The 16,736-nt window shown below is 40.5% G+C and overlaps 1 protein-coding gene across 3 annotated transcripts in view; it reads left to right on the top strand.

The window, feature by feature from the left end:
* Positions 1-16,736, top strand: part of cgnb (cingulin b) — a 70,108-nt gene that overhangs the window by 40,367 nt on the left and 13,005 nt on the right. For 2 of the 3 annotated variants that reach the window (XM_063011205.1, XM_063011220.1), the window contains exons 8-12: positions 1,255-1,382; positions 6,466-6,492; positions 10,769-10,865; positions 13,542-13,736; positions 15,794-16,039. In XM_063011205.1, the coding sequence (XP_062867275.1) occupies positions 1,255-1,382; positions 6,466-6,492; positions 10,769-10,865; positions 13,542-13,736; positions 15,794-16,039 (693 nt within the window). The remainder of the gene's footprint in view (positions 1-1,254; positions 1,383-6,465; positions 6,493-10,768; positions 10,866-13,541; positions 13,737-15,793; positions 16,040-16,736) is intronic. The other variant, XM_063011213.1, reaches the window with a different exon arrangement.

The following is a 16,736-nucleotide window of genomic DNA, read 5'->3' as shown; positions in this document are numbered from 1 at the left end:
TTCAAACTGTTGTACCTTGAGCTTGAAGGTCTGTTTGGATGCATTTAGAAGTTCCTCTTGCTTCTTCCTCAACCACGTCTGTTCAACTTGTTCAGCTGGTCAAGTCATGTCAAATTTATGTGTATAAGGGCGCCCAGGTAATGTAAGGTATTTAGCTAGCACACCAGTGCTGGGATTCTGAACTCTCCAAGTTCGAATCTCAGCTCTACTACTGGTCAGCTGGGCACCCTTTAACAGGCACAATTGGCAGTGCTGGCAGCAGCCAAAATTGGCCACTAGTCTGCTGCTTGGGGTCTTCGACGCTCTCTTAGGACCTTGAGGCAGTTGTAGCCTAGCGGTTAAGGTACTGGACTAGTAATGGAAAGGTTGCTGGTTCAAGCCCCACCTCTGCCAGGTTGCCACTGTTGGGCCCTTAAGCAAGGCCCTTAACCTTTGCTTGGACAATGCACTGTCACAGTAATGTAAGTCGCTTTGGATAAAAGCGTCTGCTAAATGAGGCCTGAGGCACCTGTACAGAAATGGGGGAAAGTGGGGGAAAGTTGAGATCAGTGCGTGACTCTCTGTGCGTGAGACTGGCCTCACGCGCAAATCCACTGAAGTACGGGCGTATAAAAAGGGGTCGGAGGGAGCGCTCTTTATCATTCAAGTTCTTCTATTTGTATCTCTGTCAATCGCACACGGTTTTTTAGTGCATCCAATTTCTGCCCATCAATCATCCTCTCACTAATGCTGGTCCCTGCTCCTGATTGGGGAGGACGAGGCTGCTCCACGCCCCCTCCGACACGTGCACAGCAAACATCTTATCACCTACACTTGAGTGCAGTGCAGTACAGCGCTGTGTACGGAGAGCCACACCCTCTACCGCACTCCTTTCCCATCTCCGTGCAGGCGCCACCTGGTCGCCAGCAGAGGTCGTAATCGCACTAGTCTGAGAGAGAGTCCCTATCCGGCTTAATCCCGCCCCTATCTGAACAACAGGCCAATCGTTGTTCATGTGGCTGCTCAGGGGCTGTACAATGCCCAGATAGGTTGTAGACCGTTGGTTTATGAGCTAAATGTTATGTTCATGTAGCCTGCTAATAATCAGTCCATCTGCACAGACAACTGGTTATAATAAAAGACATGCATTTAATTACAAGTTCATTAAAACCTACATTAATTAAGTTCTTGTTGTGCAGGTAGCAGAAGATATGTGAAATATGTCCTTTTCCAACTGCATTAATTACACCGGTTTGATTCCTCTATCTTTCTTAGTCTCAGTTGGAGATTGAGGATGAGCGCCAAAAGGTAAACGCCACAATTCTGGTTCTGGAGGAGGAGCTGGACAGCTACAAAGAGCAGAGCGAGCACTGGAGTGAGCAGATGACCTCGGTGAAACAGGAGTGAGACCCACAGTTCACTTTAATCATTTTATTATTACTTATATAGTACTCTGGACCACATGTCTTTTCCTCTCCATGAGTCAAAACTTTAATATCAACAAGCTTTCGGCGCTAATTTGTTTGGGTCTTGGAGTAATTTTTATTTAAGAATTGGTTCAACCACTTTTATTCATTTTCCAGTGTGGACTTATAAGTCTGCATGGTCTCAATAAGGTTGAGGTAAGACCAAAAGCTTAAAATTAGCTTATTTAACTGTCCTGAACCAGTTTTGTGTTTTCGATTTTGTTCTGTGTAACTTAATGCCTAGTTCACACTACACGCTAGATGTGCCAGCTTGGAGGCAAATCGGTGTTTGCTTGGGGCTCGAAAACTGGCTCTTGACTGATGTGTGAACTGGTCAACGACTCAATCCAAACGGCTTTCAGACTTAAAGAAAATATTTAGCATGTTAAATATCTGGACCTGTCGGATCGGTCAGGTGGCGCAGCGGTAAAAACACACGCTGGAACCAGAGCTGGGATCTCGAATACATCGTATTGAATCCCAGCTCTGCCTGCCGGCTAGGCTGAGCAGCCACATGAACAACGATTGGCCTGTTGTTCAGATATGGGCGGGACTAAACCGGATGGGGGTCTCTCTCTCTCATAACTAATGCATTTACTGCTGGCTGATTGATGGCGCCTGCACAGAGATGAAAAAAGAGTGCTCTCAGGGTGTGTCTCTCCATACACAGTGCTGAGCTTCACTGCACTTGTCAAAGTGTAGGTGATAAGATGCATACGGCGTGCTGCCGTAGCATTAGCTTCGTTCTCCTCAATCAGAGCAGGGATTGGCATTGGTGGAGAGGAAGCCTGATGCAATCGGGCAGTTGGACGCGCTAAAATGGAAAAAAATATGTTAAAAATATATTTCAAAAACATATATCTGGACCTGTCGGCGATTCAAAATCATGTAGTGTGAAAGGTAATGCGAACAGATTGTGACATGCATTTTTGGACATTTTATCATTACGATCCATGTCACTTCTTGCGTGTGTTTTTGTGATGAAACGTAGTTTGGGAGACTTGTCTGTGATCCCTCCTGGTGACAAACCACAACAATTTTAAAGACTCCTGATTACAAGAGATCAAGGTTTGTAGTGTGAACTGTACAGCGATCTGAACACCTTGAAAGTTGTGTGATTAGGGCTGCCACTAACGACTATTTTTTTATCGATTAATCTATAGACTATTTTATCGATTAGTCGATTAATCTCAACAATTAATTTTCCTCCAAATTTTATTCTGAATCTCATTTACGCTTCTTTTATTCTAACAACAAACTGTATGGCATAATAATATGCCACAAAACTAAATGTAAACAGTTTTATGTCCATATTATCAAATTCTCAAGTGCTCCATAATAAACAAAGTGCAGCATGTGTTGATGGCATTCTGTACACAAAGCAAAGTGCTTAAACTTATAGCAGAAATAAAATAGTTAGATGTAGGCACGTCTCATTCCAAGTCCAGTGTACAGTAACGACAGAATGAGCTGAGATTCTAACCTACACATTCACTCAAAACTTACTTCAAATTCTCAGCGATGTAAAGAAAGTGGTAAGCGTAAGGCACATTTATATGAGAAGCTTTTTGCGCTTTGATCATCGTGGCAACCGCAAAACTTGCAAGCCCAACGCAGCAATTGCGTGATGCATGTGAATGCGCCCCAACTAAACTCGCTAAGGAATACGGTATTCCAAGATGTCTGCGATTAAGAAGCTTAATGAAACAATATAGAAGTAAAAATGCGCCCTAACTGAACTCGCTAAGAAATACTGTATTCCAAGATCTCCGTGATTAAGAAGCTTAATGAAACAATACAGTAGGTCCTCGATCTGTTTCTACGGACGCAACGTAACGCGATTTTCGCCGTAAGTCGGAACACACCTACATAAGCACCTCCGTCTCTCACATGGAGCACATACAATGCAGTCTTCCTCGTATAGCGCCGCGTGACGACGTATTCTTCCGCTCCGCTCGCCACCTAGTTCCCGCGCAAACTTTGTTTTTATGTCGTGGGGGCGAGTGCTTGACCGGGGGGCGTGACATTGTGAGATTTTTTTACTTCTAAAACTAAAGCAATTCATTTTTCACCCACGGGAGACAGATTGAATTATTCTCACTGACCACGCTCACACGCACGTTTAATGTTATTTAGTTCCGTTTAAAAAAAAAAAAAAAAAACTTCAAATAGAGCTAACAGCGAAGATAACCGGTTACAAAAGCAGCGACCGCTGTTATAGGACGTGTGTGTGTCTTTAATACTCTGTTCACAGTGTCGATACAAGTGATTCAGGAGTCGACTCATTTTAAGCGCAGCGTAAGTTTCTTTTCTCAGTCATCTCTCCGTGTTTACTGTTATAATGAATGATGCGGTTGTAAATAAACACCAAATACTACAGAACATTTTGTGTGACTCGCTTACATTATAAAGCTCAGGCTTAATTATACTGGTTATTACCACAGAGCGGGAGCCGACTCGGAGTCGTTTACGATTTACCGAGGTGAACCACGAATGTATGTGCTGATAGAATCGGCTCAGATGGGATCGGACTGTATTATCCTTTTAAAGTAAATATTTCAATCAGCAGAATCGCATCGCATGTATGATGTGCACAACGTTAATTACGTGCGTTTATTAATGAACGTTAACGTTAGCTTGTCAGAAGCTTTCTCAATGATGGCTGTGCGGTGTTTTTTTTTTCAGACAAGTCTGTTTGGTCTCCCAAACTATAGCTGCGTCCGAAATCGCATAATTACAGAGTACGTACTAGATTCGAGGAAGTATACACCACTCGGCCGGTAAAGTATGCGCTTTGAGTACAGAAGTGTGCAGTATGCACGCAACACCCCTACGTACTATGTCCGCCATCTTACCAACGTCAAGTGATGACGTGATGATGTAATATCACCGTAGTTACAGACCTTGTACCAATTTTGGATATTTATCTTTTTTTTGCGCTAATCGTAACGTTATTTAGGGTTGTACGCAATAATAACATTTTTATTTTATTTATCTTACTTACACTTGTAAACAGAGGACTCTGTTTTCCGGCATCTTTCTTGTTTCTTCTTCCGCTTTGAACGCCTACGCAGCTCCAGTTGAATTATGGGATACATTAGCGGACCGAAAGTGTGCATCGTTTGCATACTTAAACATGGCTGCCCAAGAAGTAGGTCATCCGGGTACTTCTCGCATACCTTTTTATGTATACTATGTATTCGGACATACTAACCGCTCTCGCGTACTGCTTTCGCGTACTATTGAGTATGGAAGTATGCGATTTCGGACGCAGCTTATGTTTCATCCCAAAAACACACTCAATAAGTAACAAGGGGGATACTGTGAGACAGGGTTTTCTTCCTTCCAAGGAATAAAGTTGTTTGTGTGCTGATGTGCAGCAAGAAAAGGGAAAGAACGGCATGGGTGAAGGAGTAGATTGGGATACACGACCAGCAGGCATTGTCTGTTCTGTGCAGAGTAATTAAAACATTTAATATAGCACTGTAACATAGTATCTCAAAGAATTCTTTTCCAAACAGGTGTTGCTTTGATAAATAAGTGTGCTTAGTCAAGATGGCATTACATTTGCAAGCATTCTCATAAGAGTTCCATTGTTTAAGTCATTATTTATCTAAGGTGTGACAGGTCTTTCCACCATCGATATGGTGTGTAAATACACTGGTGGGTTGGGTTCTTTCAGTTCTCACAGTAGAGTGAGAAAAACTAATCTGTTTAACTAAATGGCTCATGTGGACGGCCAAAGGTCCCGTCTTATTTTCTTTTTGCTTTACGCCCTATTTACTGTATGTAGTGTGATTACCCCTCTCCTCATTAGTCAATAGCCGAAGCTATAGTTTATTTTTGTTCAGGTTTCAGTCAGATCCAGATTTAGACATGCTTGGTAAAGTTTATAAAAATGTCAGTTCTTAAATATGAGACTTTCCAATAGAAGAAATTCAAATAAAGCTGGATAGGTTTAATATGATTTATTAAATAGTATAAGTCAGAGCATTAGGATGGCCATGGATGGCCTGAAATGTTACAATGGGTCTGTTCGAATACCTAGTGAGCTGCCTTGCTGCCTACTGCCTACCTAGGCAGCTGCCTAACTAGAGAGGATTCTAATAAAACAAGTGTGTAAAACATGATGTCAAAATCCTAATAAATACCCTTTAATGGTCTGCTCAACCATTGGGTAAAAATAAGCTGTATTTGTCGCTCAGGTGGCGCAGTGGTAAAAACACACGCTGCAATCCAGCTCTGCCTTGCCGGCTTGAGGATGAGTGGCAATATGAACAACGTTTGGCCTGTTGTTGCTGGCTAATTTGAGGCACCTGCACAGAGATGAGGAAGGAGTGCTCTTAGGGTGTGTCTCTCCGCATGCAACGCTAGGTGGCACACCACTCGTCAATGTGTGGGTGGCAAAAATGCATACGACTTGCTGCTCATATGTCGGAGGGAATGTGGGTTAGCTTTGATCTCCCCGGTCAGGGCAGGGTTCGGCATAGGCAGAGAGGAAGCACGATGCAAATTGGACGCGCTAAAAGGGGGAGAAAAAAGGGGATAAAATGCAAAAAAAAAAAAAAAAAGCTGTATTTAAATTATCTTGTTTGGGTTGTATCTACGTTTTGGTTGACGTGTTAAACTCCAAAATATTAGTTGATTGTTTTCTATAGACTCTTTCTAATCTATATGTCAACTTGAAGCCAGCAGTAAACAATATTCATTGTTTGTTTTTGGTATGATCCAAAAAACTAAGAAATGCAAAGAAATAATTATAATTAATTAAACATTATTTTCTTGGTGAGACCATTAAAGGGTTAAGAAATGTTGTACATCCAAGTTACCAAGTTACTTGCACTGAATATGATTCATAATTTAATGACAACTTTTCTAAGCAAAGTATAATATGCATTACATTTGCAATGTGTGAACTATTTAATTCAGAAACACAATATTTAATTTGTTTTTGTCTTTTGTGGTGATTTGTGTGCTTAACACGTTCCTAATTCTTTCCCATCTGAATTCTGTTTGTCAGGCGAGGGCAGCAGAGCGCATTTCAAAAGTGAGAGATCTCAAGATCTACTAATGTGCCAGAGGCGACTTAAAGAAGCAATATAGAACGTGTTCATGTTTAAGTTCAGCTCTTTGAGTGAGCGAGTGATTGATGTGTTTTATTAATTATACATTATTACACTTTACAAAGCAAGTTTGTAAAAGTTAGGACAGTAGGTATAATGCAAATAAAAACAAGAATTGATTTGACCATTTATAGGTATTTAATTAATAGTAGCACAAGGATAATATACTCAACATTTTACCTTTATTTAGGGTTGTAAATCCTTTACTTTTGGAACACACCGACCAGGCATAACATTACGACCACTGACAGGTGAAGTGAATAACACTGATTATCTCTTCATCCTGGCACCTGTTAGTGGGTGGGATATATTAGGCAGCAAGTGAACATTTTATTCTCAAAGTTGATGTGTTAGAAGCAGGAAAAATGAACAAGCGTAAGAGTTTGAGCAAGTTTGACAAGATCCAGATTGTGATGGCTAGACGACTGGGTCAGAGCATCTCCAAAACTGCAGCTCTTGTGGGGTGTTCCCAGTCTGCATTGGTCAGTATCTATCAAAAGTGGTCCAAGGAAGGAACAGTGGTAAACTGGCGACAGGGTCATGGGCGGTCAAGGCTCACTGATGCACGTGGGGAGCGAAGGCTGGCCCGTGTGGTCCGATCCAACAGACGAGCTACTGTAGCTCAAATTGCTGAAGAAGTTAATGCTGGTTCTGATAGAAAGGTGTCAGAATACACAGTGCATCACAGTTTATTGCGTATGGGGCTGCATAGCCGCAGACCAGTCAGGGTGCCCATGCTGACCCCTGTCCACCACCAAAAGCGCCAACAATGGGCACGTGAGCATTGGAACTGGACCACGGAGCAATGGAAGAAGGTGGCCTGGATGGCCGGGTGCGTGTGCGTCACTTACCTGGGGAACACATGGCACCAGGATGCACTATGGGAAGAACGTAAGCCGGCGGAGGCAGTGTGATGCTTTGGGCAGTGTTCTACTGGGAAACCTTGGGTCCTGCCATCCATGTGGATGTTACTTTGACACGTACCACCTACCTAAGCATTGTTGCAGACCATGTACACCCTTTCATGGAAACGGTATTCCCTGATGGCTGTGGCCTCTTTCAGCAGGATAATGCTCCCTGCCACAAAGCAACAATGGTTCAGGAATGGTTTGAGGAGCACAACAACGAGTTTGAGGTGTTGACTTGGCCTCCAAATTCCCCAGATCTCAATCCAATCAAACATCTGTGGGATGTGCTGGACAAACAAGTCCGATCCATGGAGGCCCCACCTCGCAACTTACAGGAGTCAAAGGATCTGCTGCTGACATCTTGGTGCCAGATACCACAGCACACCTTCAGGGGTCTAGTGGAGTCCATACCTTGACGGGTCAAGGCTTTTTTGGCAGCAAAAGGGGGATCAACACAATATTAGGAAGGTGTTATGCCTAAAATGTTATATATATTGTCTGCAAACCCATGGTGAGTGCCCATGACCTTTGATCCTTCTTTATATGAGGGGTACGTAGGCCTGTGCATTTTGGATTATCATATTTTGCCATTATAAATGTAGTTCCTTTACACATCAATTACTTTCTTTTCCACTACGTCCCTGCTTGTTATTTGTAAAGACAATGCCAATCCACTTTCCAGCACATGCTACCACATCATGGCTTTATAGTAAGAAAGTGCATGTGGTAGACTGTTCCGCCTGCAGTCCAGACCTGTAGCAGTTATACAGCAACTGAGACCATGGACTGTTTAGCAATTTAAGTATTTTATAAAGCAACCTTTACAACTACAACAATTTACGTCCCTATTTACCAAAGGATTAAATAACATTTGTTGTTAACACAGATTTTATTTACATTGTTCCTACTGTCACAACTTAAAATTAGGTTTACATAAAAACTATACTCAATCACTTAAATACCATGTTTTGTATTGCTTCTTTAACAAAAATGTAACTGTGGGGGTTTGTAAGGTTTTATATACAGTGGATTCATGAGGTATGCCTTTTGCATTTTTGCATACTTCATTGTATTGTGGATTTGATTTTAAATATATATAATTGCATTTTTTTTTTACCAATCTACACATAATCACTTATTATGTTTTAGAGTTTCGAAAATCAATAAAAAAATTACAAGCTGAAATCTCTTATTAACCAACGGCATTTAGACCCTTTAGTGAATGCTTTTTAAAAGCCTTTTTGCCAGCAATTGCAGCTGCAAGTCTTCTCCATAAGCTTTGCACAGCTGGATTTGGGCAGTTTATCCCATTAATATTTCCATTGTTATTGGCAGATCTTCTCAAGCTTTATCAAACTGGATGGTGAGCAACTGTGAACTGCCATCTTTAGCTCTCTTCGCAGATGATTGATGGGTTAAGTCCGTGCCGGCCACTCAATTTATGTATATATGCTTCTGATCAATGTTATATTAACAAAATCGTTTAGGATGTTCTTGTATTTGGCTGCATTCATCCTTCCTGTCCCTACTGCTAATAGGAATTCACATGATGCTGTCACCTCCACGTTTCACAGTAGGGATGGCATTAGCCAGATGATAAGGTAGCTGCCCAGTAAGTTACATTTTAGTCAACAGTGGCTTCCATCTTGCCACTCTGCTATAAAGGCCTGTTTTATGGAGTACTGCAGAGATAATTGTCTGTCTTACAGGTTTTCCCATCTCTGCACAGGACTTATGGAATTTTTTGAATGACTATTGGGGTCTTTCTTTTTTTCTTGCCCGAATACTTTGGTGGATTTGCACGTGAGATTGGCTTCGCGTATGGAGAGCCACGCCCTGATCTCTGCGATCCTCCACTTTGTGTACAGGCACCCTGGGCAACCAAGGTCCTTACACAACGTTACTAACCCCACCCCTTAATCCGGTCTTTCCCACCCAGCAGGTCTTTCCCAGACAGCAATTTTGTCTGCTGCAGGCATTGGCCAATTGTGCCTGCTAGAGACCACCCACTGCACCACATGGGCATCCCATTGCTTCTTTTTTTAACTTGAAAATGCCATGTAAATTGCATGTCCTAATAGACCAAGGTGTGTTCCTTTGCTTCAGGTGAACTCCAGTTGAGTTCTAGACAAATCTAAAATATAATTGAGGCAAACAGGATGCACCTCAATTTGGGGTGCCACAGCAAAGGGTTTAAATACTTGATTTGTAAATAAGAGATTTTAGTTTTTGATTTTAATACTTAAAATAGCAATTATATCCAATTAATATCAAATCCACATCACTATAACGTGTGCAAAAAGTCAAGGGGTCTGAATAATGTCTGAATCCACTGTACATCATTCTAAATCATTCTTGGTTGTACTTTATATATTAATCAATAACTCCAATCATAAGTAATGAATCAGTTTAATAAAATAAATCAATTTAAGATCAGTATGATTTCTGAAACTCAGAAGGTGATTCAAATCAGTTGTGAATCAGCCACCACTGAATGTGTTTGATTTGGTTGGTGATGTTTTTGCTAACTTGATGATGATAAACCAAAATCCATTTTATTTATGCATCTTTAATAATGGTGTATTTATGTGCTTGTGAACCTGTGGACTTTATTATGATTTTGCTTTATTTTAGACCACATGAAGTTGTGAACTTGTTTAACTAATTATTAAAATAACTTAGACTATTTATAAATTAAAGGTGTATTGGGTAAATACTTTTGTAGGCTTTGTGATCTATATCTACTCACTTTTTAAACCCCCAAATCAATATAATTATGATATGCTTGCAGCTTAACATGAGAGTCAGTCATGCTTTTATTTGTGAGTAGAATATAGTGGTGGAGTGATGGAGAGCTATGCCTATATGCATGTTTATAACATAAGGAATGTAAACAGACCAACCTGGCTCTGTGTTTTTATGTGCTTCTTTTATATCATATTCTCTAGATATGTCCATCATATTTGTAATAATAAAAAACCCATTAAATAATGACTGGTGCACCTTTAATAGTGACAAATCTAAACTGGATAAACAATAAAATACTGTAGATACTATAGTCTCCTAAAGAACAAGTTCCTCTGTTCAGTAGAATTCTAATATATGCATTAAATGTCATTGATACGTATGTAAAGAAGTGAAATATTCATACAAGTTTCAGCTTTTTGTGGCCTAATAACAATACGCTTGATCCAGATCTGTGAGTGATTGCTTGGTTAGATTTATGGTATTTATGTTAAATATGTGTTTTGTGTATGTATTTATAGTAAAGCTAAAATCTGGGTTTGTGTAGGCTGCTGCAGGCTCAGCAGGAAAAGAAGGCACTTGAGGAGAAGCTGCTCAGTTTAAAGAAACAGACGTGTGAAACCGACTCACAATCCTTAAATCAGGTAACACACTTTTTGAACATTATCACTGCTAATTTGAGAATAAAGTGTTTGTTAGAACTGAAACTGATTTTAAAATTTGGACATTTTAATAAATACATGATACCATTTTATGTTTAATGTGCAATATCATGCATTAAATATTATGGGCTGTATGTTTAAGGTTTTTATTACAATAGTACATGCATAATGTGTGCATTTCTCCATATGCTTAGGGTGGTATACGTATAACCTGTTAAATATTACACACAATTAAAAGGAAATGTTTACAATCTATTCATCTCTTTCAGTGAAGTATAAGTCGACAGTTGACTTCTGTTTTTCTCACAGCAAAGCATACATAATATACTTTTTTCTTAGTTTCCAACTAACCCTGAGATTTAACATTTTTAAAGTTGGCAGTATAGAAGTGGAGGAGCAATTTACTCAAAATAAGCAGCATCATTTACATTTTATTACTCTAACTCTAACAAAACAAATAAACTGACGACCCACCTTTACAGTGGAATTATTATGTGACATGCATTATGGATCTTATTTTTTTTTTTACTGTTACACCATTTATTGCTAGCAGTGCTTAAACATGCCTCGTTTATTTTCCTTGCTGTAAATCACCACCCCACCCCGCAATAGCTCCGCATCCTCCACGTTGGGAACCATTGCCCTAGATCCTAACTAAGACCCATCCACTAAGTTTCTCAATCAACAGTGGCCATTTACAAAGGCCACATACCATATAGTGCACTATGCCATATTAGAAGCAGTTTGCTTGTAGCATAGTCTAGGTGCAGCTATATCAATGGTTTAAGGGTATAAAGTATATAGTTTTTTAAAGAATTACAATTATTAAGTCGAGTCAACATTATTTATATAGAGCTTTTTACAATAGTCATTGTCTCAAAGCAACTTTACAGAATCCAGGACCAACAGACCGAAACCCCTGTTGAGCAAGCCGAGGGCGACAGTGGCAAGGAAAAATTCCCCTAAAATTACAGGAAGAAACCTTGAGAGGAACCAGACTCAGCAGGGACCCCCATCCTTCTTGGGTGGCCTGGAGCATAATTTGAATAAATAGGATTTACACAATATCATACACACAAATTAAATGAACTAAAAGTTATAACTAGCAAAAATACTTGGAGTTCTTATTCAGTCTAGTCTGTGATAAAGTCTGTAGTGAGTTCTTGACATTCTTGGTGCAAACACGCCAGGTTCCCGCCATGTTTATTATCATGTCTTTTATCGTGTCTTTCAATCATTACTAAGTAACGTGTCATGTATTCATTGTCTTTGCCACCACCACTCCGTCCCACTCAGGGTCACAGTGGGTACAATTCACCAGGTGAAAGGTAGAAAACACCTCAGACAGGTCGCCAGTCCACCACAGGGCAAACACACACATTCAGCAATTTTAGTATCTCCAAACTTGCACTTCTTTGGACTGTGGGAGGAAACTGGAGCTCCCGGAGGAAACCTTGATGGACATGGGAAGAACATTCAAGCTCCACACAAAAAGGATCCAGACCACTTTATCTGGGAATGGAACTCATGTGAGGCTACAGCGCTGCCCACCATGCCATTGTGCCGTCCACTTAAGTATCATGTGTCAAGTTAAATTGTGTTGTTACACTTTTATAGTACAAATAATTCGAATAATTATATAATAGAGCTCAAAACACTCCTCACGAGCAGGATTTTGGTCTTTAGGCAGTTAAAAATTTGTAATGATCAAAGATTGTAAATATTCAGTCTAGTCTTATTGTTGCTATTGTTCTTATCCTGCTGAAATAATTCCATGCTGTTTGGCGACCATCCGTTACTCATTCCTGTTAGGCAAGGTGTGTGTTTTATGTTTTATTATTGCTCCTATGCTTCTATTTTATTTATGCATTTTCTCCCATTTTTTTCCCTGATTTAGCATATTCAATTTGTCTCCCCATTGTTGCTGGGGGATCCCTGATTACATTCAAGGAGGGTATATTTCCTGCTCACGCCTCCTCCAACCTGTGCGCAGTCCTTAGCAGACCCATGCACTCTGCACAGACGCTTTATCTGCTAATCAGGGTCCTTGCACAACGTTGGAAGACCCCACCCACATAGTTCAGTCATCCCGCCCAAGCAGACATGGTAGCCAAGTAGAGTCTGCTGCAGGCACTGCCAATTATGCCTGTTAGATCGCGCCCAGCCGACCGGTGGCGGAATAAAGTTTGATTTTTAACCTTTATCCAATAAAAAATGTTTGCCCACCCACAGAAATCCTAATAAATTATTAAAAGGCAGTCTATAAATAGCTATAGAAAGGACACGCTTTTATTTTTCAGACACACAGATATGGGCCAGCAGCAATGGGCTATGGATAAATATGTATTGTTCTTATTTACATTTTCAGCATTTAGCAGACACTTTTATTCAAAGTGACTTACAGTACTGTGACAGTATATTGTCTGCAATTGAGGGTTAAGGGCCTTCCTCAAGGGCCCAACAGTGGCAACCTGGCAGTGGTGGAGTTTGATCCATCAACCTTCTGCTTACTAGTCCAGTACCTTAAACACTAGGCTACAATTAAATTTTCTTCCCCCAGTAGGACAGCCGTAGGATTGTTACAACAAGATAGGACATGGTTAATATGGTAACCCTAAAGCACATTATAATGAATACACTGTCTTACTATGTTACCAGACTGACGTTAAACAGGCACAAGTACAGCTCGAGCAGCTGAAGGCAGAGCTGGTAAAGAAGCAGGAAGAGCTTCAGGCTGTGAAGAAAACCAGTCAGATCACAGAAAATGAACTGAAGGCTGAGATTGACACACTGAGGGAGCAGTCAAAGAAGGACCAAGAGGAACTTGCTAAAATGCTTGAAAAGAAGCAGCAGGTTAGTGGTTCAAGGGTTTTAGATTGTAATTGCCTTTATCCTCCATCACAGCTGAAAAATGTTAATATTTTAACATTATTCTTTCCTTTGTGTTATTTTATTATACATAATGATGTAAATAGCTAATACAAGGTATCTGTACATTTACATGTACATTGCTGGCATTTAGCAGACGCTCTTATCCAGAGCAACTTACAGAAGTGCTTTCACAGTAAACATTTCCCTACTCTAGTTCGTGAACATTTACCATTGTAAAATTACCATTACCAGCAGTGCCATGAGTGGAAATTCAGAATTTTGGCTCTGCTGTGATTATTTTCTAGCTTAGCCAATAAAAATACAGTAGAACCTCAATTTAACGGACCTCCATTTAACGGATTTTGGATTTAACAGACAAAAACTGGCAAACCAAATGTCTGGTCCGATTGTTTAAAACGTCTCTCTGTTTACATGTGTGATAGGCTTTATTTTGCTTAGTTATGCACCAGCACTGCTCCAGTAGCCACCAGCAGTGCTTCAGACTCAGTATAGTGGGGACTCTATTATCTATTATTCTATCACAGCAAAAAAAAATCTCCTCCACCACGCAAGGTAAATTAAAAATCTAATTCTAAATTTTAATATTTATTTATAGGTTTTACATGACATTTACATAACTATTTACGTTGTTCATTTTATTGTTTATCATATGTGCATGTTTAGCACTTTTGTGGACCTTAGTGCTGTGTTTTCGTATATGTTTCATACCCCCTGGAAAAAAAACCTCTCCGTGTCAGACAATCACATTTTACGGATCAGTGCACCCCCCCCTATGTGGCTTGGTATTGCGTACGGAGTGTCGCACACCAATCTCTGTTATTGCCTGTTTCTATGCGGATGCCATTGATCAGCCAGCAGATGTCATAACTACATCAGGACATTTTGTCTAACTGATTGCTAGTATAATCGAGTGTCTTTAGAGAAAGAAATAAACTGTACATAGACAAACTATCGGGAGCATAATAATTTACTGGCGTGTTCTTCTGAGGCGCAGCACAGACTACGGAGAGATGATCACGTATGTAGAGAAGCACACTTTTCCATTGATTATTGAATCCCTAAAGTGACAAAATGCACTCGTAAACAAACATTGTCAGCACACTACACCACACAAAAGTCTGTTAGACTAACATACTTGCCATATAATTGCTAGGAGCCTCATATTGCATCTTGGGCCAATATGACAAACCTTGGATTTTGAATTTCACTGCAAATTGCATATTACTCGGGAAACGGCTCATTCCACAGTGCGTGACGTGATTTTTACGGTTGTGAGTTAGGTAGGGCCTTAATTATGAATCCTGTCTGCCAATCATTGTTACCGCCGCACAACCTGAGCGCCTACATATAATATTTCCCTAATCCTGACAGTTGTTATAAAGCAGGCATTGTCATGTACATTTTAGGAAGGGAGGTGGTGTTGTTTGCCTAATGCTTTGTCTTAGTGGTTAATTTTTTTTTTTTTTTTTCCAGAGATGTCCAAACTTTTGCATAAGACTGCACATTTTAATCCAATACAGTTTTTATTAACCAGTCAGTAATTATATTCTGTACTGAATAATAGTTTGCACTGTGTACTGAATTTTGTACTTTTGTACTTTTTGTGTGTATACACTATGTACACAGTTAACTCCACAATTATTGGCATTCTAGTGCCAAGTGGGTTATGAGCCATTCTTGCATTTTTGGACCAAATGTAGTTCTGCCATTAATTGTACCATGTGGTTTTCAGTAATACTTACTTTAATAAAATGGTTAGATCGATTATTTTAGCCATGTTTGGCAAATTACATGTTATATCCACAATATTTTACCATGAATTTTACCAATTTCACATTGGGTCCAGTTCCATCCATAATCATTGGGTGCAAGACATGAATGCATCCTGGAAAGGGCGCCAATCTATGGCAAAACTTCGGCCATCCACTCCCTAAACACCCCATCCCCTTCAAATTAATAGACATACATAACCACAGTCAGATACAGCTTATATTTATATTCATTTATCTTCATCACAGTCCCAGCTGCACACCAGCCTGTCTGAATATGACAGTACAGATGTTCTGGAGGGAGAGATCCGGAGTCTGAAGCTGCAGCTGGAGGAAGCACGTCATGCAGCGACCCGTATCGGCCATGAGAAAGATGAAGTCGCTCAGCGACTGGAAGAGCGAGAGAAGGAGAGAGAAGCCTTGCGTCATGGAAAAACTGACCTGGAAGATGAGAAGAGGATGCTAGATCGAGCAGTGGAGAAGATGAGCAAAGAGGTGAGTGCTACTGCTTCTCTGTGTACTTGATTGGGGAAAAATGGTAGAAATTGGAGGTCACCTAGGTGTTTATTATGACCAATTATCTCTCGCCGTGGCACGACAATGCTACCCACTGAGCCGCCGTGCCACCTACCTGCACAATCGGAGTGATTACTTAAGCAAACCTTCATGAGCGGTACAATTATGAAATAGTATATTTCATTATTGTAGCACAGTGGGTAGTGCTGCCATTTCACACAAAGAAGTGCCTGGGTTTGATTCCCCCAGCCAGGCAGCCAAGGTCCTTTCTGTGTGTTTAGTAAGTGTAAGAGTACGTGTGTCTGCCCTGTGATGGACTGGCGACCTGTCCTTCACAGAACAGGTTTTGTCAGTACTGTCTTAAAATTATTCTATATTTTTCATGTTTAAGTAGTTATTGACCAAGCGGTCAGGTGGTGCAGCAGTCTAATACGCTTGATCACCACTGCGGAGTGCTCAAGCTCTATAGTTTCAGTCTTAGCTGTGCTACAAACTACCCAGTAGGATGGCTGTGTCTAAGGGGAGTAAGGTCGAATGGACGTACTTTGCCTCTTCAAAAATACGGCCTCTGCTATCTAGAGGGGAGAGTACACTTAGCAGCCAGCGACTGCACTTTTTTTCTCATAATTTTCCTCTCAATCTAGTCATATCCAATTACCCAATTATATTACGCTTC

The sequence above is a fragment of the Trichomycterus rosablanca genome, chromosome 2 (assembly GCF_030014385.1).
Source record: "Trichomycterus rosablanca isolate fTriRos1 chromosome 2, fTriRos1.hap1, whole genome shotgun sequence".
Classification (NCBI taxonomy): Eukaryota; Metazoa; Chordata; class Actinopteri; order Siluriformes; family Trichomycteridae; genus Trichomycterus; species Trichomycterus rosablanca.
Note: the sequence above shows the minus strand (reverse complement) of the source record. Positions and strands in the feature narration are given on the sequence as shown.